Source organism: Electrona antarctica (genome assembly GCF_951216825.1).
Source record: "Electrona antarctica genome assembly, chromosome: 20".
Lineage (NCBI taxonomy): Eukaryota > Metazoa > Chordata > Actinopteri > Myctophiformes > Myctophidae > Electrona > Electrona antarctica.
The window spans coordinates 34,608,829-34,633,867 of record NC_136801.1 but is presented as its reverse complement, the minus strand read 5'-3'; the positions used below and the strand labels follow the sequence as shown (position 1 = coordinate 34,633,867).

The window sequence follows — 25,039 nt, the reverse complement described above, 5'->3', positions numbered from 1 at the left end:
TACATGGGTATCTTGGTGGTGTATCGAATCTTGTGGACCAGACCCATTGCAAGATGCTGTACTCTGTCGTCGACCCTAAGCCATTCCAGCCTGTCGAAGTGGGCAGGGGTGAGGTGGGTTCGGGGGGCTAGATCAAGTAGGAGCCTGACCAGTTTGTTTTGGGAAGTCTGGAGCCTGGTTTTAAGGGCCTTTGAGGTGCTGTGGTACCAGGAGGTGCATGCATAGTCAAAGAAACCCTGTACAAGGGCTCCTGTTAAGGTCTTCAAGGTGTTTTTGTTGACCAGTGAGGAGATCCTGTAGAGGAATCTTGTTCTATGGTTGACTTTTTTGATTACGTTGGTGGCCATTTTATCACCGGAAAGATTAGCCTCCAGGATGGAACCTAGGTAGGTAATTTCATCTTTACGTGTGATAACATTGTCACCCACTCTAACCAAGAAGCCATTTGCCTTGCTGAGATTACTAATAGAGCCAAAGAGAATGGATTCAGTTTTTCCCAGGTGTAAAGATAGTTTGTTATCAGCGAGCCAGGTGCAGATTCTACCGAGTTCAGAGCTGAGGGCATTTTCAACCTGCAGTTTGTCCCTGTCCGAGACCAGCAGTGCTGAGTCATCTGCGAACAGGAACAAGTTGCAGTCACAGGCTGAAGTCATGTCGTTTACATATATTAGGAACAGTAGAGGCCCTAGTATGCTTCCTTGTGGAACGCCACAGCTCACTGGGAGGGGGGGGGACAGTGTTCCGTTCACTTCCACCATCTGTTCTCTCCCCTCCAGGTAGGATTGCATCCAGCTCACTGATGTGCTATCGAAACCAATTGCTTTTAGCTTGTTAACCAGTATGGAGTGGTTCACGGTGTCAAAAGCCTTTTGGAGGTCCAGCATGACCATGCCGCAGTATTTGCCAGCGTCCACCTCTTGTTTGATGTGGTCGCTCAAATAGAGGAGGCATGTGTCAGTGGAGTGGGATGTTCTGAAGCCAGATTGGAACTCGTACAATAATTTATTAGTGGCAAGATACTTTTCAACCTGTTCATAGACTATTTTTTCCATCACTTTCGAGATGGAACTAAGAATAGAAATAGGGCGGTAGTTGCCGGGGTCTAATTTACTCCCTTTCTTGTGCAAGGGGGTTACTTTGGCCAGTTTGAAATCTTGGGGGACCTGTCCCTGTTTGATGGAGAGGTTTACTATGTGGGTGATGATTGGAGCTATAGAGATGGCTGAGTCTCTGAGAAATTTGGAGGGAATGTTGTCATGTCCTGTGGCCTTGTGGGGTTGGAGGGCACTCAGTTTCTTAATTACCTCATCAGTTGTTACCATAACTAGTTTAAAATCGTCTTTACAAACACCTAGGTTTTTGTAGAAGGTTGTAATGTGCTCTACACCAAAGAGCCCAGAGTGGGAGGGCAGTTTGTTAACCAGAGTTGTTGATATGTTTGTAAAGAAGATATTCAAGTAGTTGGCCACATCAAGGTTGTCAGTGATGAGAGTGTTGTCAGATTTGATGTTTATGTTCGAAAATCTGGTTTTTAGTTTCTGACCATAGCTTAGTTGATTGTTTAGTAGCTTCCAGAGCTCATGAGGATTGTTTTTGTTTTCCTCAGCTTTATCATTAATGAAGTTACTTTTAGCTGATTTGGTCATGGCAGTTACACTGTTTCGTAGTTTGATTCGTTGTGTATTTAGGTTGTTCAAACGAGCTTGGCGAACACTGTCGAAGCGCTTGGCTAGCTTTGACTTGCATTTTAGAACTTCAGAGCATTTTTTGTCTCTGGCTTTCATTGCAGCCAGTATGTCCGAATTCATCCATGGTTCCGAGCGGGTTTTGCCCCTGGTGGTTCTCAAAGGAGCCATGTTGTTCAGTACTGATGTAAATTTGGTTTTGAAGCCAAGCCAAGCTTCTTCGACATGTGTGCTTTTAAGCTCATCGGACCAATCCAGACTCTCCAATACTTGGTTAAAGACCTCACTAGAGTAGGTTTGTGGTGGACATTTTGGTCAAAATTCCATTTTTGCCACAGACATACACAATGAGTCTGTAACTCTGAGGGTTCAAATGGAACCAAATGGACCCTCTCTGATCCATTTGGTTCCATTTTGTACACTATCAGAGTAAGGTCTCATGCAGTAAGGTCAACGTAAATGACTTCAAAGTTGATGACATATGGCCTGGGCCGTGGCTCAGCGGTCCAGGCACCTTGGCCAGCAGCCCAAGTCTGGCAATGTGCCGTGGGCTCGACTCCCAATCCCGACGGCCTTTATTGCATGTCACTCCCTGTTACGACCCAATGTGTCTAGGGGTAATTAAGTGTAACATTTAATGGATCGACAGGAAACCAGCTTCAAAATGCGAGTATTTATTTACATAAAGATGAATTAAAGAATGAAATAACAAATGTTTACAGAATACAAAATCAAACTCAAAAGAAAACCTAACAAATGAACACTACAACTAAAGAGGAAACGAGTCCTTTCCGAAGGGACAAAACTATATCAAGACAGTATGGCAAAAGTCCAGTCAGTGTGGCGGCTGGGAGAGAGAGAATTCCGGCCTGTCTCCCCCCCGCCTTCCAGGAGCAGACTGACTGATATAGTAGGTGAGTAGGGAGAGCCATGATCAGGAGCACGCCCACTCTAGACCGACAGCCAGTCAGGGCCGATCACTCCCTGACAGACGGGCCAGCTTCTCTAGGTGTCAATCATCAATCAGTCCACCTGCGGAGGATTAGGGAAAACGCATACAAGGTACTGTGTAGTAGCCGATAACAATGTAAGAACTCTAGTAAATATAAATAGGCCCATACGAAGGCTATTCATAATATCTCACAACCATAACACTCATAATATGATCCCCGATCATCACACTCCCCCATCTCTCTCCCCCATTTCCTGTCTGTCCCTATATAAAATATATAAAATAAAGGCCACAAAAAGAAAAAAAAAGTTGATGACATTATAGTAATCTCTAGCAAAGAAGAGATAACATTTTTGGGCTGTATTCTCGATAACAGGTGGAAGCATGGCAACAAAGGTGATCAAAAAGGTAAGTCAAAGAACAGGATTCTTATTTCTTGCACAGAATGTCCGATTTTGTCAACAAAATGTACAAATATACCCTTCTATGAAAAAAAAGGAAATCATCGTATATACAGTTAAAGAAAGATAGGTGGACAGGGGACAGTTTCGAATTGGAGTCGCCCGTGCTCTTTGAGAGCGGTTTTGAAGGAATCTAGGGATGCACGTTTCTTTGGTAGGCTATAGGGCGTTCCACACATTAGTGGCATATATGGGAGCGAAATTAATGTAACCCCTTGTTTGGTAAATGGTGCATTTATATAGCGCTTTTATTCAAGGCGCTTTACAGAGATTGTATTGTGTTTGAGCCGAATCTGGATACAATTATAACACATTACCCTGACCCTTAAGTCCTTGCTTTCATCCACTGTCTCTGTCTGCACGTTCCAGCCTGTCATACAATATTAATGTTATCCTGTAACTATAATCATTGTGATGTACAGTAATATACATTAGGCCTGTGTGTGTGTGTGTGTGTGTGTGTGTGTGTGTGTGTGTGTGTGTGTGTGTGTGTGTGTGTGTGGGAGGGGGTTTCCAGTGGGCGTGTGTGTGTGCCTGCTTGCTTTACAGCAGATCAGCCCATTTCCCAGAAACGGCCTCCAGACCCAGAACAGGAGAAAGTGAAAGTACAGTATGCAGCAGCAGCAGCGGTCTGCCTTCAGAGTTCAGAGAAACTCCACAACAACTCGTAGTGTTGAGAAGAAGTCTATCGTATGAGCAACTATTCTAATTCTCATCTGGTCTATTCGCACATTCCCCCTGTTCAGGTGAGTTACAAGATTCTGTCAAATATCTATTATACATACCTTTTTGTATATACAGTATATATATACTTTTAGGAAATGTCGAAAGGGAGAACCTGTGTTCCATATAGTTTCGCTCACAAGCTCGTGCTAATACTTTCCAGAAAGACTTTCACTTCAAATGATTTTATTTTATTTTTAGATTTTTTTTTAAATAGCATTTTTCAAATCTACAAGCTTGCAGAGCTTTCGTTTAACACCATAGTATGACAAAGTTGGGTATAGGCCCTAAACCCAACTTTTTAGTAGGCCTAGCCTAAATGAATACACTATACTATAGGGTATTCATTTAGGCTACTAAAAAACGAAATACCTTGAAATATTTTTGCCCAACAGCAAATATATTTTGGGTATTATATGTGAATTATGTTTTGGAATTGGACTGTAAATTGTACAGCCCAAAACATAACGGCCTCCTCACGCATTCGAATTAGAGTTTGTAGCAGTGTGTTTATAGGAGAGTGGCGTGTCTATATAAAAACAAATATGTAAAAGTCTGGGGTGCTTCACAAAAGCCCAAATATAGACGTTAAAGAAGTGCTTTTAAAGTGTAATACTCCTTCAGTAAATAACTACTGTAAAGTGAATACAGTGCAATATTTGTATAGTTTGCCTCCTGTCTAATGATTAATCCATTTTGGGCGGGAACCCCTTTTGGTGTTTTAAGCATTATGTATACTTTAGCTATTGAAAAATAGCAGATCTACAAGCTCATAGTGCGGCACCGAGTGCCGCGCTATGAACTTGTAGGTCTGCTATTATTGAAAAATTGTGAAAATTTGCCTAAATCTTTGAATTATTCTTTCAGAGTTTCAATTTTTAACTCAAATCCTTGCTTCTGGGGAGGTCCCTGGAACTACATATTTTCAGATGGGGGTCAGCGGCCAATTAATTACATATCATTTTTGAGAACCACTGATATGGAAACATGAGGTTTTTCAGGATAAAAAAAGACATTTTAAAAATACATTTTTTTTAAAATTTCGACGTCAGGTCGTGGTGGAAAAAGTACTCAAATGTTTTACTTAAACCATTTAGGACTGAGACCAGATTCTAACAAAATCCATAATTCTATTTATATAGCAGCATCATTTATTTTGTAATTTTGTAATACTGTACAACATACTGTACAGAACCCCAAAAGGGGTTCCCGTCCGTCCAGAAGGGGTAAAACACCGAAAGGGGTTCATTCCCGCCCAGAATGGGTGTTATACAAGTATAAATACTGCAATGTATAGATGTACTCCATTACAAGTACAAGTCCTGTACTCACGTAAAAGTACAAAAGCATCTGCAGCAAAATGTACTCAACCCTTTCAGGACGGGAACCCCTTTTGGGGTTCTTGTTGCCATCTACAATATATCAAAGTCCTAAATGGGTATAGGCCTACTAAAAGTACTCATTGCAGAATGTCCAACTTCAAAAGTCAAAATGTGTATAGAATCTTTTGAAAATAGAAGATCTACAAGCTCACAATGTACTTGTATAGATCTGCTATTTTCAAATGGCCGAAATGTTATAGGATTGAAGTGGTTAATGTATGTTTTCTAATCAAAAATCAAATCTCCAAAGTAACTATTAGGCTAACTAAAGTTTTCAAATAATTGTAGTGGAGTACAAGTAAAAGTATTGGAAATTGGAAATACTCTCAAGTAAAGTACAAATATCTCGAAATAGTTAGGCCTACTTTACACGATATCTGTCAGATTTCACTTTGGCTATACTTTCTGTTTCTGCTGTTTCGTTGTGACTGGACTGGACGAGCTTTCTGGTGGATGTTGTTTCCCAAGTGGGAGAATTGGGTTCCAAATGGTTAAAAAATACCTAAATAATTGTCTCCTTTTTCAGTGTCTCCTCCGCAAAAGAACATCTACTTCTGAATGTGAACTGAGCAGGTAATCGTCCAAAAGAATACTACACATGTTTGATGAGTATGTTGTAGTGTTGATTTTGACAGCATATTTTCATATAGTTTTAGTCATAGTCTTTTGAATAAAATGTCATTTAGATTTTAGTCATCTAAAATGCGTTTTGGCAGGCCTTGATGGCGTTGTAATGCCTGATTTTACACTTGATTGCACACTGAAAATAGCAGGTCTACAGGCTCACAACCTGAGCCTAGTGTAGACCAAACATAAAATGGCATCTCTTTCAGTGTTCTTGTCCACTAGTCCCTTTCCTAACACTTTAATCTAGTTTTTATTTGTTGATGAAATTGTCAATATATTCAGTCTTAGTTTTAGTCATCATAGCTTAGTTTTAGTTTCCATTTAGTTTTCGTCAGCGAAAAACATTAGTCGACGAACATTTTTTCATCTTAGTTTTAGTCGACAAAATCAACACTGCATGTACATTGTATGTAGGCCTAGGTCTACATTGTAATGCATGTATGAAATAATTGTTTCATGTCAATCCAGAAGGGAAACTTTGACAGAAAAATACTCGCTCACCGTATAGAAAATAGAAGTAAAACTGAGAAAAGACTGAGACTTAAGAAAAACAATGTCTTTTCTTTTATCATGCTCATAAAGTGCTCTGTGCTCAAAGTGCAATTAAAAAGCAAACGTTTGCTTTTTAATTGCACTATGAGCACAGAGCACTTGATAATGAGCATGATAAAATAAAATAAAAATATTTTCTTAAGTCTCAGTCTAAGGAGTTTTACTTCTATTTTCTATACGGTGAGCGAGCCTTTTTCTGTCAAAGTTTCCCTTATGTTTTTGAGACCACCGCTACCGTAGTCAAGTTTGGAAAAAAAGGACGAAGAAAGGCGCAACAGTTTTCTCAGTGCTTCAATGTCAATCCAGAAGCCAGGTTTAATACTATAATTTAAAACATTTCCGTCCCTCATTATCTAATGTCTACAGCCACCCCTCCTCTTAAGATAAGACCGTTCAAAATCAATTTAATCAATATGAAAACACATGCTCCTGGCATGTTTACCAGATGGTAAGTAACAATAAACTTGTACTTAGTACTGTACTTAAAGGACAACTTTAGTTTTTTTCAATCAATGTTCATGTTTTAGGACGTTATTAGAGAAAGTAAAAGATGAGTGTTCATTTCTTTGTATATGTAATTTTTTTTTACAAGATATTATGGCGATTATTTTTTATTATTATTTACTATAGTCCTAATAGACCTCAGGAAATTACATCTGGCCACAAAAGATCACGAGATCTATACTGAATGTGTCAAACTGACATACAGCATGGGCACATTTGAGCCGACAGGTGCGGCCAAATGTGCCCCATGCTCTTATGCGCCCGCCCCTCTGTCAAAAACAGCTAAAATCCCTAAAACGAAAGAAAGCAGCATCTTTTACTTTCTCTAATAACAACCTAAAACATGAACCATGGTTGAAAAAAACTAAAGTTGTCCTTGAACATCCTCGATTTTTTGCCAGCTACCAACCATGGACATGGAGCAATCGATCTTGATAGTGCTGCGGGAACTGGCGCAAGATGACTTCAACACGTTCAAGTGGTTTCTGAAAAAACCCGAGCAGGTTAACGGTCTCAAGGGAATCCCAAAGAGCGAGCTGGAGTCCACCGTGAGGACAGGAACCACCGACCTGATCATGCAGCACTACCACGGCAAAGAAACTGAAATCGTGGTGGACATCCTGAAGAAGATCGAAAGGCACGATCTCGTGGAGAGGTTTTTGAAAGGTATATATACGTGAATAATTGACCTTATGGAGACTGCGTCCATCTTACCAGCAAGGTGCTAAATAGGTGCAATTTCCCTTTGACAGGACATTCATCCAAACAGAAAAGTCAGAAATTGTATTAAAGGTGTAGTGAAGACGGCAAAATCAAATAATAGCAAAAATAGCTGATCTATACAGGCTCAAAACGCATTTTGCTACATAATATGCAATGTGTCCCTCTGGAGTGAGTGTGGAACTATAGTGGCCCTCTCCATCGTCAAAGTTTCCCACCCCTGATGTAGTGTGTATAGGCTATTGTAACTGCTCTTCCTTCATGACAGGAAACCTGCAAATATGTCAAGCTGTCACAGGGGTCTGGGTCTGGGGGGCCTTGGATAACAAAATGCCTGCGGTCTCCGAGGCCATAGGGCTTGTGCTGTCACTGTCTGATTATGTATATCGCAATTCAATATTACAATGGTGGAAGACAACCTTGTTGCCTTGGTCACTTTAGACATATTTCCTGTCCCTGCTGTGTGACAAATTATTTGAAATGAACAGTATAAAACTTAGTTTTTCTTGTCCACACATGGATTTCTAGTAGGGTACAGAGGGCAATTCTTTCAACGTAAAATGCTACATTCCAGTTGAGAGTATAAGAAAGCGGCAATTAAATTGAATGCTGCCTTCTAGTATATGGTATGGAGAGAGGGAGCATTTACGTTTTTGTCACCATAGTAAATGCTGCTTCCATGGTTTGGAGAGGGCACTTTTCACTGACAGATGGCCAAAAGGGCAGGGGCTGAAGCCCATGTCTATATGTCCACGTACACACACACACACGCACACGCACACGCACACACACACACACACACACACACACACACACACACACACACACACACACACACACACACACACACACACACACACACACACACACAGTATATTTAAAATACGTGTCTTTCAACAGGGCTGTCCAGCGATGGTGTAAAAAGAAAAAAAAAAGAAAATCCCTCAGGCTCAGAGTTTCAGGTAAAACTCTATTTTTGTTTTGTCACTGTACAATGGCTCAGTATTTCAACAGCCAATCAAGATTCATAGTGCATCCTTCCAAATCTTTTGTATTTATTTAACATTTTTGACCATCCAAAAATATTCCACGTTAAATGTAATAAAACATGAATGGAACTTAGACATGGTTCCTGTAGCATCATGAATAATTATTTAGTAAACCTTTCATAATTAGGGATAGCTCAGAATTTTTTAACTTAAGCTGTATGAAATACTTCCCATTAATATAGTGGTTGCAACTGTATATTAAGTAGTTCCGGTCATTTTGTGAGGGGCACAGGGGGCCACGCATTAAAAGTTAATTAATTCACAAAACTAACTATTGTTGACCTATTTCTACCATGGGTGTAGACCCAACAAATAGTTCCATGTGATAGAGGGGTCAAAGTTGAACAAAAGTTGTGCTAATATTTTAATGCACTTCTGCGTTGCCCCGAGTCTGTTCCCCTACAGATACAACACTACCATCACTTCCGGCGCGGGCGGAAGTGACCTGTCTTCTATGCTTATTTCACACTATAGCACCATGTTATGGCGTGGCGGGCTGGGGGGACTTCTAAGACCTTTATAAATGGTCAAATTATGACATAAGAAAGAGGCAAACACACTAGGCGTTGTGAGCTTGTACTGTAGATGGGTTGTTTTACTGGTCAAATGTATTGATCTGTACTGGTCTATGTCTCTACTCTCTCCCCAGTCTACCTCTAGCTCCACTGGATCCGCAGGTGAGATGAATATTTTAATGTTTTGTCATTCACTCAACATGGTAAACAATGGGTTGGGCAAGTCAGAGAACACTTGCTTTGCTGCCAATGGATATTTGGAAACAGAATAGGCTGGTGGTAGGTAGTGCACTGTGAGAATGGCAAAACGGAAGAATTTAAGACAACGTTTTAATTATTTACAGGAGTAAAAAAAAAGTTGAATTAATCTGATCTCATGCAGTTTGTAACAGTTGCCAAGGCTCCGAGAATAGAATAAATCCAATAATCTGTTTTGTATTTATTTACCTCCAAAATAAAATAAAAATAGCCCATATACCGGACCACAAAACATAATACTTAAAAAAAAAATACTGGCCAAAATACACGTTCAAAAACCGAAAGTAAGAAATAAACACAAACTAAAAGAAGACAAAAACAACAAACCAAGAATTAAAGAAACTGAAAACAGGCTATGCCTTCTCTCAGGACCCTGGCAGCTCTCCCTTCGTGTTGTCAACTTGAAACGGTGGCGCTATAGCACTCAATTGAAAATGCAAACTTTGAATAGGACTCATGGACTGTTTGACCGTCAGCAATAAAACTTCAATACTATATGTGTCTGCTCATGCTGAACAACTTTTGTGCTCTGGGGGGGGCAAATGCCTAAATTGTAAATTGTAATTAAGCCATATTTTCTGGAAAGCTCAAATGATTGGCAGCCATAACCATGTTATCTTAATGCACCGTCTGTCACCATGCAGGAACAAAAGGTGAAGAAGAATTTAAGAAAATTGTCACATCAGTGTATTCTACAACTCTAAGTGTAATAGGAGCCACGGATGGACCTGGTGGAGCAAAACAGGGTCGAAGAATCGGGGAAGAAATAGGGTCTAGGATTTCAAATGCCCTTGTTGATGTTAAACGCGTGATTGAGGCTATATCTGATGATGATGATTAGAAGCTTTCCAAAAGGTTGCAAAATGAGGAGTTCTCAAATCCATTTTTATTTTTTTTAAGGAATGTTCTATACCTACCCACATTATTCACAGATTTTTACCTATTTTGTTTTTTTATAAAGTCATGATGAAATATTAAAGTAGAGTACCTCAGGTTGCCATGTAATTATTTTATGTTTGACAAAAGTTAAGTTTAGTGTTTTAGTGTTAAAGGGAAACTAGGTAACATTTAGCCTATTGTTTTGTTTATAAAAATAATACTGGCCAAAATACACTTTCAAAAACCGAGGCTATGCCTTCTCTGAGGACCCTGGCAGCTCTCCCTTGGTGTTGTCAACTTGATAGTCAAGCCAACTGAGCAATAAGCCTATCTCACAGAATTTCCCCGCCCCCCTTAATACGCCCCCTTTCGGGGTTAGTGGTGATAGCGTGACGTCACTCCATAGACGCTTCATGTTAACAGAGGTAATTTAAGAAGTCTACAACTTATGTTTTCTCAAGGTAAGGTTTGTTCTATCTGTTCGAGCTGATTTACCATATTGTTTGCTTCATAATAATATTGGTCTGTCACATTTTTACATTAGAAAATGTACTTAGATTCTCCAGAGAAAAAAACGTGTAAATGCTCATGTTAAAGTCACCACTATTTACCGGAAGTGGGCGTGAAAAACGGGCTGTGAGATAGGCCTATTCTCCCCACTCAACATTTCCAGCCTCCCTTATATACCAGGTGAGACCCACCCACAATGATTAGTAATTGGAACAATCAACTCAAACAAGGTAAACCATGACCCATATGAGTTAAACCAACTATACAATTACACATTTCCTTAATAGACTGTTTCTCAAATAAATCACAATACAATTACAATAGAATTAGGCAACACTGCCAACACAGATAAGAGTATACGCTGCTACACATAAACACACCTCCAAGCCAGCTTGATGACAGTCAATAATTGATTAATGGAAGCAGCTGTGCAGTGTGCCTTTGTAATGTTCACTTTTACATTGTGGAGTCTTCTAGTGTCTATAGGGCACGGGTTGCCCCGTGACACAGTTAAATAATAAAACAAGTACATAATCTGAACAAGATTGATCCTTCAGTGAGCAGATGAACAGCTAGTGTGTAGTTCAGGGTGTGAGTAGAACGGTTAACACTAATAGTTGTACTTTAGCTTATGGTACTCAAGTGCAATTAACGGGCCAAGCCCGAAGGGTCCCTTATTGTTTCTCTACTTTGTTTTTCTTATTCCGCCGCTTTTTGCAGTTCTGACTTAACTGTGCAGACGGTATTTGTGAAACACGGCAATAGGGAAGAGGGTTTTGCCAAACGGAGAAGACACAAAACCCACGACCATTGGCCAAACGGTGGCGCTATAGCACTCAATTGAAAATGAATAGGACTCATGGACTGTTTGACCGTCAGCAATAAAACTTCAATACTATACGTGTCTGCTCATGCTGAACAACTTTTGTGCTCTGGGGGGGGGCAAATGCCTAAATTGTAAATTGTAATTAAGCCATATTTTCTGGAAAGCTCAAATGATTGGCAGCCATAAGAATGTTATCTTAATGCACCGTCTGTCACCATGCAGGAACAAAAGGTGAAGAAGAATTTAAGAAAATTGTCACATCAGTGTATTCTACAACTCTAAGTGCAGCAATAGGAGCCAAGGATGGACCTGCTGGAGCAAAACAGGGTCGAAGAATCGGGGAAGAAATAGGGTCTAGGATTGCAAATGTCCTTGTTGATGTTAAACGCGTGATTGATGCTAGATCTGATGATGATGATGATGATGATTAGAAGCTTTCCAAAAGGTTGCAACTTGAGGAGTTCTCAAATCCATTTTTCTTTTTTTTAAGGAATGTTCTTAAAATAATATATAAATAATGGGTCTGTAACTCTGAGTGTACAAATGGAACCAAACGGACCCTAACAGGTCCTTTTGGTTCCATTTGTACACTCCCAGAGTTAAATTAACATTGATTTTACACTATAAATTGGGGTCCCAGAGGTAGAAAGGTCATTCAATGGGGGCCTGTAGACTAATGCATGTCAAACTGGGGGTCCTTGAAATTAAACGGGTTAAGAATCACTGCTAGGGTCCCTGGCATATCTTGTCAAATGGGGGTCAGCGGCCTATATTAGAGTCAATTTGGGCGTCCTTGACATGAAAAAGATTGGGAACCACTGCTATAGGTGATCGTCTTTGGGTGGACAGTGACCTCTACTGTACTTAAAGTGCAATGACACAGCAGTGAATGAAGTTGCTGTGTGTCAGGGCGGGGACATAGTTTGGGGGACAGGTCCATTTGGCTACGTTTTCCTTTTGCATCTAAAATTTAAATCCTGTACAAATCTACTCCTGAGGTCATTAGAATGCCATACAAGGCTGCATTTGAACAACTTTCAACTGTTTCAACTGATATGATATTAGTAGGTGAATCATGTTATCAAAGATTTCCCAAAGTTTATTTTTTTTAAATTATTTTGTACTGCTTGTTATGCTGAAGTTTCTGTTTATATTGGTTTTTTTAAAATTGCTTTATTCAAATAAAAAAAAAAAAAAAAAAAAACAAGTTTACATTTTGTTTGCCTTTCTTGCCGACAGGTTCTTAGCTAAGAACCATAGTACAGTATCTGGTCTAACAGTATAATATCTGTATAGTGAAGCTATGAGTATAAACTATAGAGTGCTATGTATGTCTACATAGAATCAAAAATACATACGTTTAGCCTTAGGATACGCCTGCGAGGTCGTCAGTGCAAGTGCTACGGCAAGTGCTGCTACTACTACTGTACTATGGGCTAAGATGGAGTCTGAGGAGGTGAGTTTTCAGACTACGGCGGGATTGTTCACACTCCTTACCTGAATGCCTGTAGTGTGTGTGTGTGTGTGTGTGTGTGTGTGTGAGTGAGTGAGTGAGTGTGTGTGTGTGTGAGTGTGTGTGTGTGTGTGTGAGTGAGTGAGTGAGAGAGAGAAACAAAACTGCACACACTTCAGCCTTTTACTCAGATTCTTGGTTTGAGGTTTAACAGCATTCAAATAAGCATATCTTCTTCAAATATATTCAGACTTCAATGAATGACATCATTTGAAAACCTTACTTTCACAATATGTAAAAGGCAGAAAAATGCCCCCAATTGTTTCTGAAATGACCATTCTACTTGGTCACATGTTTCTATCACATGTTGCAGCAAAAAAAACACACACAAATCTTTCTTCTATTGAGATCAATAGACAAAGGTAATTGTAGTATAAAACAAATAACGTCTTTGTGCAAATAAATCATATATGTTTAGTGTATAATTGTAGTACCACAGTGATACAGTGAAATACAGTGGATGGAAATGTACACCCCGTTCAACAATCATTTGATGTAGCTATCTGTGTGCTTCAATAGTTTTACCATATTAAAGCTGCAATCATTCAAGGAGCATTTCACCCATTTTTCAACCACATCTTCATATAATTGGTCCTCACAATATAGAGTGCCGCAGGCCCGACCCCGTCGAGCGGCCCGGAATTTTCCCATAGACGTTTCAGAAAGTATTTATTTAACCCATTTTGGACTGAGGTCGATTAAAAAAAATGTCTTCTAAAATCCTAACATTTTTCTGAAAAACCCATGTTTCAGTGGTGCTCAACCTTTTTCATGTCAAGGACGCCCAGAATGATCTCTATTGGGCCACGGACCCCCATCTCAAAATATGTAGTTCCAGGGACCCCCCCCCAGAAGCCAATATTTTAGTTAAAAATGTTCGCTCTGAAATATATATTCAAAGATTTGCGCCACATTTTCACGATTTAGCAAAAATAGCAGACCTACAAGTTCGTAGCGCGCCACTCGGTGGCGCGCTATGAGCTTGTAGATCTGCTATTTTTCAATAGCTAAAGCATAACATAATGCTAACACCAAAAGGGGTTCCCGCCAAAAATGGGTTAAAGACCTGTAAGCCTCAGACAAAGCCAACTCGGATGGTGACAAATCATGACAATAGAGGGTATGCACATGCATAAAGTGAATGGCAAATAGAGTGGCAGAATCAGTGACAAAGTGAGTTTAATGTAGTTTATCGTCGTTTAATGCAATCAAATACACATTTTCTGTTCGGATGAATGGGTGGTCAAGGCCACAAAGTAGTTTTTTTGCCACTCAGTAGGCGTTCCTGGATAACCTCTGGGTTTGATGATGATGTCACACGCATACCCTCTGTAAACACAATTTTCTGGGCTGAATAAATAATTAGAAAGAGGAAAAAAGGGCAGGGTACACAACACTTTTTTTGTTGTTTTTGTTTTTTTCTAATTATTTGTTCGGCCCAAAAAAGTGTTTATTGTCCTGATTTGTCACCATCCGAGTTGGGCTTACAGGTCTTTAAATAAATACTCTCTGAGGGGCGCACATGCTTATCCGACACACCAAACGTCCGACATGCGGAAATGACCCGTTGCTCCCGACATGCGTTGGTCCGACATGCGTTGCGTCGTGCTTGCGGTTAGGGTTTTTGGAGAAGGGTGTCGGTCTAAGGACTGTCGGACTGTTAGTATGTCAGAACTAAAGCCTGTACCCCCGTCTGAAACGTCTGTGGGGAAAAAAATGAGCGGGAAATTCTCTTCCGTGCCGCTCGTCGCCATGAAAGGGGGCGGGACTGCGACGCTCTATTGCTTATTATAAGATAGCAGCATTTCTGTCTACTCACTCTTTGTCTCATTGGTGCACACTTTGGGAGCGTATGGGAATGGTGGGAAAGACACGCCCCCGCCCCACCCCCCCGGCGAGCCGCTCGATTTATACATTTCTATAGTATATATTCTATAAATCATCTGTATCGTTATCACAGGGATGTGTGGGGTCAACACAGCTGTGTAGAATCTCCTATACAGAGCTTTTTCATTGGCATGAGAAAACATTCACTTTAATATCAACTCGCTCGTGAGTTCAGTGCAGTTCAGTGCTCTCTCTAAGTGAGAGAGAGAGGGAGGTTGAAATATCATATGAGAAAATATTCACTGTCTTTAATATCAACTCGCCCGTTATTTTGTGCACTCTCCTGTGTCTGAGAGAGAGAGAGAGAGGGGGGGGGGGGGGGGGACGGGACGGTGAGTTAGACACGTGAATTGACTTCTCCATTCGCGTAAAAAAAATAATAAATAGCTCACAAGGCGGCCATCTATCCATCTATTTATGAACTCTGATTTATAAAGCCGTTTTAACGGATGCACGTTATTCTACATTCTGGAAACAGCCAGCCAATGGAGAATGGTCAGGGCGTGGTTTGCACTCCAAGCGGCTCGTCGGGGAGCATGACCATTCCCGTACGCTCCCAAATCGTCACGCCTCATTGGTGAGGTTTGGTCATTTCAAACACGATCATTTTCTCCCCCCCCCCCCCCCCCCCTTTTAGCTTGAGGTTTTCTGAGCTCAATTGCACCCAAAAAACCTGAACTTAGTAGATGTTCTGTGGTCTGGGGTTTTCTTACCATATATAACCACCAGAGTTTGGTGGTTATATTTGGTCTCCCTGCGCTTCTATTGAGACATCTAGGGTTGAAATCATGGTCGCATTATAGGACACCAACTGGGTGACGAGAGTTATTGCATGAAATTCACAGGGGCATATCTCGCCTTCCCAAACAAGCTCTAAGTTACAGCTAAAACGGGTGGAAATGTGGGCACTCGTGAAAACCGAAAGTAGCGGACCACAGCTTTAAGCGTCACTCACACAGCTAGTGTGGGACATGGAGGAAAAGGAACTGGAACTAGATCCAACAGGAATTGGTTCCGTCACATTTTGGAAGCGTTTTCGGAAGCGTTTCATATCACACTGACGGTGCAGTGAAGTCCACATATATACGGCTCGGACAGTGTGGATGGAAATGACGCTCGCGCGCGGTTGCAACGTGCAGCGTCAGCAAAAAAAAAAACTGAAAACCCCGGAAGAGACGCCTGCTCTCGGCGGCATCTTGCCGCTACTACTGTTTGGGTACACTGTCAGAGCTGGTATGTGGACTTCACGTCTGCTATACCAGGGGTTCTCAACGTTTTTGGCCGGGGACCCCCGGAAATGCTTTGGCAATGTCTCGGGACCCCCGCCCCGCCCCCCAATATAAATTGACTGCTACAATAACCTTAAACCATTTTGGGCGGGAACCCCTTTTGGTGTTTTAAGCATTGTTATAATTTAGCTATTTAAAAATAACAGATCTACAAGCTCATAGCGCGCCACCGAGTGGCGCGCTACGAGCTTGTAGGTCTGCTATTTTTGAAAAATCGTGATTTTTTTTTTTTTTTTTTTGAAAATAATTTGGGGACCCCCCAAAATAATTTGGCGACCCCCCCGAGGGGTCGCGACCCACGGGTTGAGAACCCCTGTGCTATACAATTACCAGAGGCACTCAAAAACTTTTCTTTCATTTCAAGGACCACCATAACTCTCTCAGTGCGTTTTAACAGCGGGCGACAGCCAGACGAAATTTTCCGGAAGTGCATTATTTGTCAAGGGGACCCGCGATGGTCGAGAAGTGGGCGGAGGAACATTGGCCGGAAATATGAAAATAATTCATCTTTTGGGGCGACGTCGTCCGGTGATAGCGGATGATTAGGCGATAGCCAATTAAATTCATGTGTCGCTCGCCCTCCTGTGTCGTTCTCCCGCTGTTAACACCCTGAGCGGCAAGGACGGAGTTCTCCGTTCAATCAATTAGTAACGCCCAGCGCTCAGGACGGAGATTGATCAAAAGGACGGAGATTATTGATATAAAAAACCGATCACTCCACAGGCTGGGAGTGTATGTTGTTGCGGAACATTCAATGTTATTTTCCGGTGGGACGTCATCGAACATTTTCCTCCCCCATTTTAGCCGACGAGATAAAAAATCCTAAATCTTGAATAACTCATTATCTAAATTCTGTCCAATTCTAAGAAAATAGTATGTGTTAGATGGCCCATTGCGGTCCCGTCGCTAGTCGCGTTAGAATTAACCATACCTCCCGTTGTTGTTGATCGCATCGAGAGTGTTTTGGCTACATCTAGCTACTTCAGCCACATCCGGGATAGCATCCGGTCCGTCGCTAAATGTGCTCCACTGCTATAAATCGCTGGGCGCTATGATTTAATGGATTAAATAACCCTGGGCGTTCTGGGTGTTAACACGCACTGTCAGAGCTACAGACCTGTAAGGATATTTGTTTATGAATGAATGAATGAATGTATAGAAATCATAAAAAGGTGACCGTTAAATTGAGTGCAACTGTGACACAGCTGGAAACACTAAACTCTAAATTGTCGCCGTCAGGTGGAAACCTTGTATATCTCCTTGTAAATGTAAAGATAAAGAATAAGCTGGGTTCCAAATCCAAACGGATCCAATGTACTGTAGTTATCATTTTAGTCACAAGCTCTTGTTGATACTCGTCATTGGTTCCGTATACATAACACCCACACACACACTGAGCCACTTTCACTTGAAAAAAGAAAGTTCAAATATAGCAAAAAATAGCAAATGTACATCCGTAGGTCGGCCGTTTTTGCTACTTTTCTGTCGACAAAAGAAAATGAAAAACACACAAGACGCAAGGTGTCTGCTCGACAGCGATATGTTCCGCAGGTCATTGCGTAACTAGCCTCGGTAACCCATGGGCTTTTATTTTCGTTCGCATAATTGGCTCTAAAACAAAAGCCTGGGGAAACACATTGGAAGATCTGGCATAGGAAGCCCACTTCCTTGTGTTTCGCTAACCAATAACGCGTCGCTTCAAATTTGGTGACGTCAGTGTCCTCCGCTGTTTTCTACCGGCGAAGAGAGGGGAGGAGGGGGCAGAGGGTGGGCGCTCAGATCGGTGCACCAATAGGATCCACCGCCTGATTTGGCCGGCACCCGCCCCCTCTAGACCAGAAACCATACGGGCTGGGCCAGGCTATTGCGTGTCTGGTTTCCACTGCACTGCTGGTTAAAGCTAGCCAGGCTTTAGCACATCTAGCCAAGACAGCAAAATATGGCCAGTAACGGATCATTGCAGCTCATAGCCAACAATCCCCCCAAGGCTAGCCAGCAGCACTAGCTAGCCATGATTAGCTAGCACTAACTGCGGTTAGCGCTAGGGTCAAACAGAGTTCAGTCAATTTCCATTGGCACATCATGTTCTTCTTCAGTAGTCTGAACACAGTCAGTCAGTCAGTCAGTCAGTCAGTCAGTCAGTCAGTCAGTCAGTCAGTCAGTCAGTCAGTCAGTCAGTCAGTCAGTCAGTCTGTCTGTCTGTCTGTCTGTCTGTCTGTCTGTCTGTCCGTCTAGTGTTTATATACAGTCTGGAAGCAGTGTCAGTCAGAGTATCAGTTTATCCACAGATAAGTCACAAGTCAGTCAGTCAGTGATTCATTCAGTCTGGGGGACAGTCTCAGTGGGGGACAGAGTGAGTCTGTCTCTGCATGCTGCCATTCATTCAGTCTACGTGGGGGACAGTCTCAGTGGGGACAGACAGACTGGACGGGGGACAGTGTCGGTGGGGACAGACAGACAGACAGACTAGATGGGGGGACAGGGTCTGTCCCTGCTGGGGACAGTCTTGGTGTGGGACAGACAGACAGACTAGATGGGGGACAGGGTCTGTCTCTGCTGGGCGGTGAGCTGCGGATGCCAGACGTCCACGATCAAGATGAGCCTGTCGCTGTCCGCTTCCTGCCACACCTCGTGTTCAAACGAGTCGTCAAAGATCAACACCTTGCCCTCCTCCCAGTGCCTGTGACGACGACAACATTTAGTTATTCTCATTAGTATGTTATTATCAACACCTTGCCCTCCTCCCAGTGCCTGTGACGACGACAACATTTAGTTATTCTCATTAGTATGTTATTATCAACACCTTGCCCTCCTCCCAGTGCCTGTGACGACGACAACATTTAGTTATTCTCATTAGTATGTTATTATCAACACCTTGCCCTCCTCCCAGTGCCTGTGACGACGACGACAACATTTACTGCAGTTATTCTCATCATTATGTTATTATTAGCAGTAGTATTAGTCAGCGGTGGGAAAAGTACTCCATTTATTTAAGTAAAAGTATCAATACTGTATCAATACTCTCAACCATTTTCATCTCAAGGACCCCAGGTTTGACCTGAATTAGGCTACGGTCCCCCATTTAATGGCATTTCTATCCCTGGGACCCCAATGTATATTGTAAAATCAATTTAATAATACATAATAATAAAGCTTTATTTCTATAGCACCTTTCAAAACAACGTTACAAAGTGCTTTACAAAAGGAAACAGCAAAAGTAAACAGCACACAAAGCAGGAACATTTAAAACAATGCAAAGCAAACAATAATAATACAGACAATCAATTCCGTACATAATAGTAGAAACAGGAAGCTAAGGCAGAGTAAACAATCAATAGAACACAATCAGGAGAAATTAGGATTAAAGGCTAGTCTATACAAATTAGTTTTTAAGTAGAGATTTAAAATGTGGAACAGACTCAGCGAGCCTGATTTCCAGGGGCAGAGCATTCCATAGGGTGGGGGCCCTAAAGGAAAAGTTAATTTAACTCAGAGTGTACAAATGGAACCACATTTGGTTCCATTTGTACACTCTCTGAGTTGCAGACCCCTAAGGGTCCATTTGGTTCGTAATTATCATTTAGCTGCAGGGAACCCCCTGGAACTCTCTCAAGGACCACTAGGGGTTTCCCCGTAGCCCTCTTTGGGAAGCGTGGTGGTACTGTACCTGGTCTGGTCGGTGCATCGTATGGAGCATCCATGTTTAGGAACCACTAGACCCAGGTGCATCCTCAGGCGGCAATTAGTGGGCCCCGTGTGAGGCCACACATGAGTGCCTGGCCTCATCACCGAGAACTTGATCTGCACACGCACGCACACACACGCACACACACACACACGATTATTAGTTGGGGGCGGCGGATGCTCAGGGGTAGATTGGCCGGATGGGAACCGCAAGGTTGCCAGTTCAATCCCAGGCTCCCCCAGAGTTAGTGTTGAGGTGTCCTTGAGCAAGACTCTGAACCCCTAATTGCTCCCGATGAGCAGGTTGGTGCCTTGCATGGTTTCCGCCGCCATCGGTGTATGAATGTGTGTGTGTGTGTGTGTGTGTGTGTGTGTGTGTGAATGGGTGAATGTAATGCACAATCCATGTAAAGTGCCTTGGATAAAGGCACTATATAAATGCACCATTTAGTCCAGCTTTTGGTGTATGTGCACAAATTTTGTCCTACACAAACATTAAATCCCATTGACAATGAATGGACAATTTTGAGTGTTCTCAACACAAACATTGAAGACGAAGGTGAGGACACAAATTCTGATTGGCCGGAATGAGATGATGTATGATGGAGAATTTACGTGATATGTGTCTGAGCAAATGATGATTATAAGATCACCCCTCACTTCACACGGCCCGGGTGTGATTTTTTAAATCTATTCCCACTACCAGAATCAGAACAGGGTCGACGTGGTGTCTGTTTGCTAGGATCGAGTTTACCAGCACTCCACTTGCCTCCCAACTTGCCCCATAGTATTCATAAATACTACTTCGGCTTACTGTCTCCCCTTCAATGTCTTCACATATTGTACAGTTAATATCAAACACATTATTCAGGCACATTTCAGCCACCTCTTTTGCCCATTAGGACCACTCTACGTTATGTCATCAAACAGCGACGGTGGATTAAACAACAATAAAATCTCAGGACTGAAAAATGTGTGATTTGTGAACCAGCACACATGCACACGCACACACACACACTCTAACCTGTCCTCTCTTGCAGCCTGTAGCGTCAGGGAACCGCTCCAGTAGAGCGCAGGTCTTTGGAACACTGCGGCACGCATCAGCTGCCTTCCTGCCTGCACACACAAACATGCGCACACACGCACGCACAATACAGCTTGAATTACTATACTTTTGAGTATAACAAGTGTAAACATTTCATGTCAGTGATATTTCATAGTGTTATCCCATTTAGGACTGAGGCTGATTCTAAATACGCCTTCTAAATCCTGACCGTTTTCTGGAAAAACTTTGTACTGTTTACTATGGCAACAAAGAGTAAAAACCTGTCATAAATGGGTCATACGTAAGTGAAGTGAATGCAAACATTGAAAACATTTAAATGCTACTGTCATGTGTTTCAAAAGTTTATACCATGTTAACCTTCCTATGGTGATGAACAACTATTTCTGACAGAAAATGCACATTTCTTATATTTCTCATGGTTTTGTAAGATAGTTTTCTCCCATGCCCATTTTCACCTGACAAGTTTCCCCACTGTGTTGCATTTTCTTTTCGATTCTTGCTACTTCATACCCATTTTGTCCAAGCCTCAACCAAATCGGTACACGTTATCTCTGTAGTCATGTGATCAAGATGCATCCGTCAGGCTTTCAGAGGAGGCACGTCATCAGTGAGAAACTTGAACGTAGGCCACGGAAGAACCTCCATTCAAGAGCATTGCACAGTGTTCTGGTATATAGCGCCACCATGAGGTCAATCTTTGCTACCCGCGCATGGCGGAGATCTGTGCTCCGAGGAGCACATTTTCCACTTTTGATTGTTTTTGTTCCACTTGTTCTTTGTCCATGTAAATGTTCTTTTTTGTTTGCATGCCGATAAAGCCCCTTTTTGAATTTAAATAGAATTTCATTTAGAATATCTATTCCTGATAAGAGTTGGACTTATAATGCCTGCTTTATACTTCACTGTGTGCCTGTGTTGTGGACAAGAATTGCTGTGTAGTGTGTGTGTGCGTGTGTGCGCACGCCGCACGCGTGCATGCATGTGTGTGTGCGTGAGGGTGCGAGTGCGTGTGTGCACGCTCAGTGCTGCCACCTTGCTGCCACAGCGTGAACTGCCCCCAGTCTCCGGTCTCCCTGAGGTTCTCCTCCTCCGGGACGAACGATGATGTCAGATTCATCGCTGACTCCGCCTCCTCTCTGATGACACGCCAACTACGCTCTAGAGACTAGAGAGATAGACAGAGAGAAAGAGAGAGAGAGAGAGAGAGAGAGAGAGAGAGAGAGAGAGAGAGAGAGAGACACAGACAGACTGTGTTCAGACTACTGAAGAAGAAAATGATCTGCCAATAGAAATGGACTGAAGTCTATTTGACCCTAGTCAAATCATGGCTAATCATGGCTAGCTAGTGCTGCTGGCTAGCCTTGGGGGAGTGTTGGCTATGAGCTGCAATGATCCGTTCCTGGCCGTAGTTTTCGTGTGCTCTGAAGAAAGCTCTGCCGAAACGCGTCAACATTTTGGAGAACCTTTACTTAATTTCTTGACTTACTTGACGTATTCCTGTAGGCTCCTAGGTGGAGCATAGGGCCTCAATCACACCCCGCCATCGGACTCTGTTTTGAGCAGTTTTCTTCAGCTGGGCCCACGATAGTCCGGTCGTCTTTGCCTCACTCTCTCCACTGATCTTCTCCAGGTCTGTTTTGGCCTCCCTACTTTTCTTTTACCCTGTGGATTCCAGTCCAGTGCTTGCCTAGTGATGTTGTCAGTAGGTTTTCGGAGGGTGTGTCCAATCCACCCCCACTTTCTCTTCTTCACATCCTGGCTGATGGGAGTTTTGGTTAGTTTTCTCCAACAGGCTGGCCACCTGATGTTCAGAATGCGTCTCAGGCATCTGTTGACAAACGTCTGGAGTTTGTTGGTGGTAATATTTGTCACTCTCCATGTCTCTGATCCATAGAGGAGAACTGACTTTGCGTTGGTGTTAAATATGCTGGTGTTATTTCGGAGCGACAGTGCCTTGGAGCAGGGGTTCTCAACCTTTTTGGCCGGGGACCCCCGGAAATGCTTTGGCAATGTCTCGGGACCCCCGCCCCGCCCCCTCCAGACCCCCAATATAAATTGACTGCTACAATAACCTTAACCCATTTTGGGCGGGAACCCCTTTTGGTGTTTTAAGCATTATGTTATAATTTAGCTATTGAAAAATAGCAGATCTACAAGCTCATAGCGCGCCACCGAGTGGCGCGCTACGAGCTTGTAGGTCTGCTATTTTTAAAAAATCGTGAAAATAAAATTTAAAAAAATATATATATATATATATTTTTTTTTTATAATTTGGGGACCCCCTAAAATAATTTGGCGACCCCCCGAGGGGTCGCGACCCACGGGTTGAGAACCCCTGCCTTGGAGTTCCAGATGGGTCGTAGCGTGGTGAAAACGTGTCTGGCCTTGTTTATTCTGCTTTTGATGTCATCATCTGATCCACCATCTTTGCCCAGTATGCTCCCGAGATATGTGAAGCGGTCAGTCTCTTTGATGTTGTCTCCCTGTAGTTGGACTGGGAGGTCCTGTTTGTTGTTCACCTTCATGAGTTCTGCCTTTTTCACGTTTATCTTGAGGCCAGTCTTGGCTGCCTCTTCGGAGGGTAGTGTTAGCTTTGACTGTGCGTGTTGGTGCTTGTGAGAAAGAAGACAGATATCATCTGCAAAGTCAAAGTTGGCCTCGCTGGGCTCATTATTTTTAACACAGTTGTTATGCCAAATTGCTACACACACACACACACACACACACACACACACACACACACACACACACACACACACACACACACACACACACACACACACACACACACACACACACACACACACACACACACACACACACACACACACACACACACACACACACACACACACACACACACACACACACACACACACGGTATGAGAATTTACAGTACGGTATTGGTACCCTATACCTCGGTATTTCACACTATTCATTTTTTTAATAATAATCAAAAAATATATATACCAGTGCCCCCAAATGCACCTTTTCAATCTACCGCAGCTGTGTGGTGAAAATAAATGTTTTGCCTCAGTCTGCGAGTCGTGCGAGTGGAGTTGCGCTGCATATGCGCAGCATGCGACGCCCTTCGACCCTGCATTAAAATACCGTAAGAAAAAATGGGTTAAAAAATTATACAAATTATTTAAATAAAAAATAAAATACCGTAAGGTCGGAAATCTGACGGTATCAACACCGTGGCTGTTTCTGCCACGGTGTTACCGTAATTCGGTAAACCGTGACACCCCTGCACGCACGCACGCACGCACACACACACACACACACACACACACATGCACACACAGACGCACACACACAAAGTACAAAGTATACCTTGACCAGGTCAGTGTATCCGGTCTCTTTAGGCGTCCACCAGGGCTGAGCTTTAAGTCCCTTCACATTGTATAAAGATCTCTGCCACACGGACGCAAAATGACCCCTCTGATGACCCAACTCATACCAATGATAGGCCTGGTGAAAGAGAGAGAGAGAGAGAGAGAGAGATAGATTGACATTGAATTAAACAATCTATAATTTAGGCATTCATCAGACACTCTTAACACAGTCATTGCAGGAGAAGGATTTCTACGTGGTTCAAATCCCAACGGTCCGATGCCGGAAAGGGATTTCTACGTTTACCGCATGTTTTTATTGATTACTTTCAATCGTCTTTCTACACACCCGGGCACTTTACCAACTAGCATTGGATGATAGCACAACACTCCGATCATGTGATTAAAAAAAAAAAGAAAAAAATGCCTCTCCCCCTCCCTTCCTGAAAACAGGATGGGAGGCAACCCCAGTATTGTCACGTAATGGCTGCTCGGAGACTCCCATGCAACTCCGGGCAAAAGAATGGCTTCATACCAAGCCGATCGTGTCTGTGCAATGGGGTGCACCTCTTCTTGTTTCTCTCTCTTTGTTTCAGGGAGGGGAGGGCTCTCTCCTCTGTGT

The 25,039-nt window shown here is 42.5% G+C and overlaps 2 protein-coding genes across 2 annotated transcripts in view; one reads left to right on the top strand and one right to left on the bottom strand.

The window, feature by feature from the left end:
- Positions 1-2,914: 2,914 nt before the first annotated feature.
- Positions 2,915-11,548, top strand: LOC306912798 (uncharacterized protein; the record flags this gene model as incomplete). The annotated part of the gene is made up of 7 exons (XM_079489254.1): positions 2,915-3,045; positions 3,616-3,844; positions 5,730-5,776; positions 7,288-7,552; positions 8,507-8,568; positions 9,305-9,332; positions 11,538-11,548. Exons 4-7 carry the CDS (start codon positions 7,297-7,299, stop codon positions 11,546-11,548), a joined length of 357 nt encoding a protein of 118 aa, XP_079345380.1. The 5' UTR covers positions 2,915-3,045; positions 3,616-3,844; positions 5,730-5,776; positions 7,288-7,296.
- A 1,713-nt stretch (positions 11,549-13,261) lies between these two features.
- unm_hu7910 (un-named hu7910) overlaps positions 13,262-25,039 on the bottom strand; it is a 69,734-nt gene continuing 57,956 nt past the window's right edge. The window contains exons 22-26 of the mRNA XM_079490297.1: positions 24,419-24,556; positions 22,115-22,247; positions 21,041-21,132; positions 20,000-20,133; positions 13,262-19,012 (exon numbers count right to left, since the gene is read on the bottom strand). Coding sequence (XP_079346423.1) covers positions 18,862-19,012; positions 20,000-20,133; positions 21,041-21,132; positions 22,115-22,247; positions 24,419-24,556 — 648 coding nt within the window. The 3' untranslated portion in view covers positions 13,262-18,861. The remainder of the gene's footprint in view (positions 19,013-19,999; positions 20,134-21,040; positions 21,133-22,114; positions 22,248-24,418; positions 24,557-25,039) is intronic.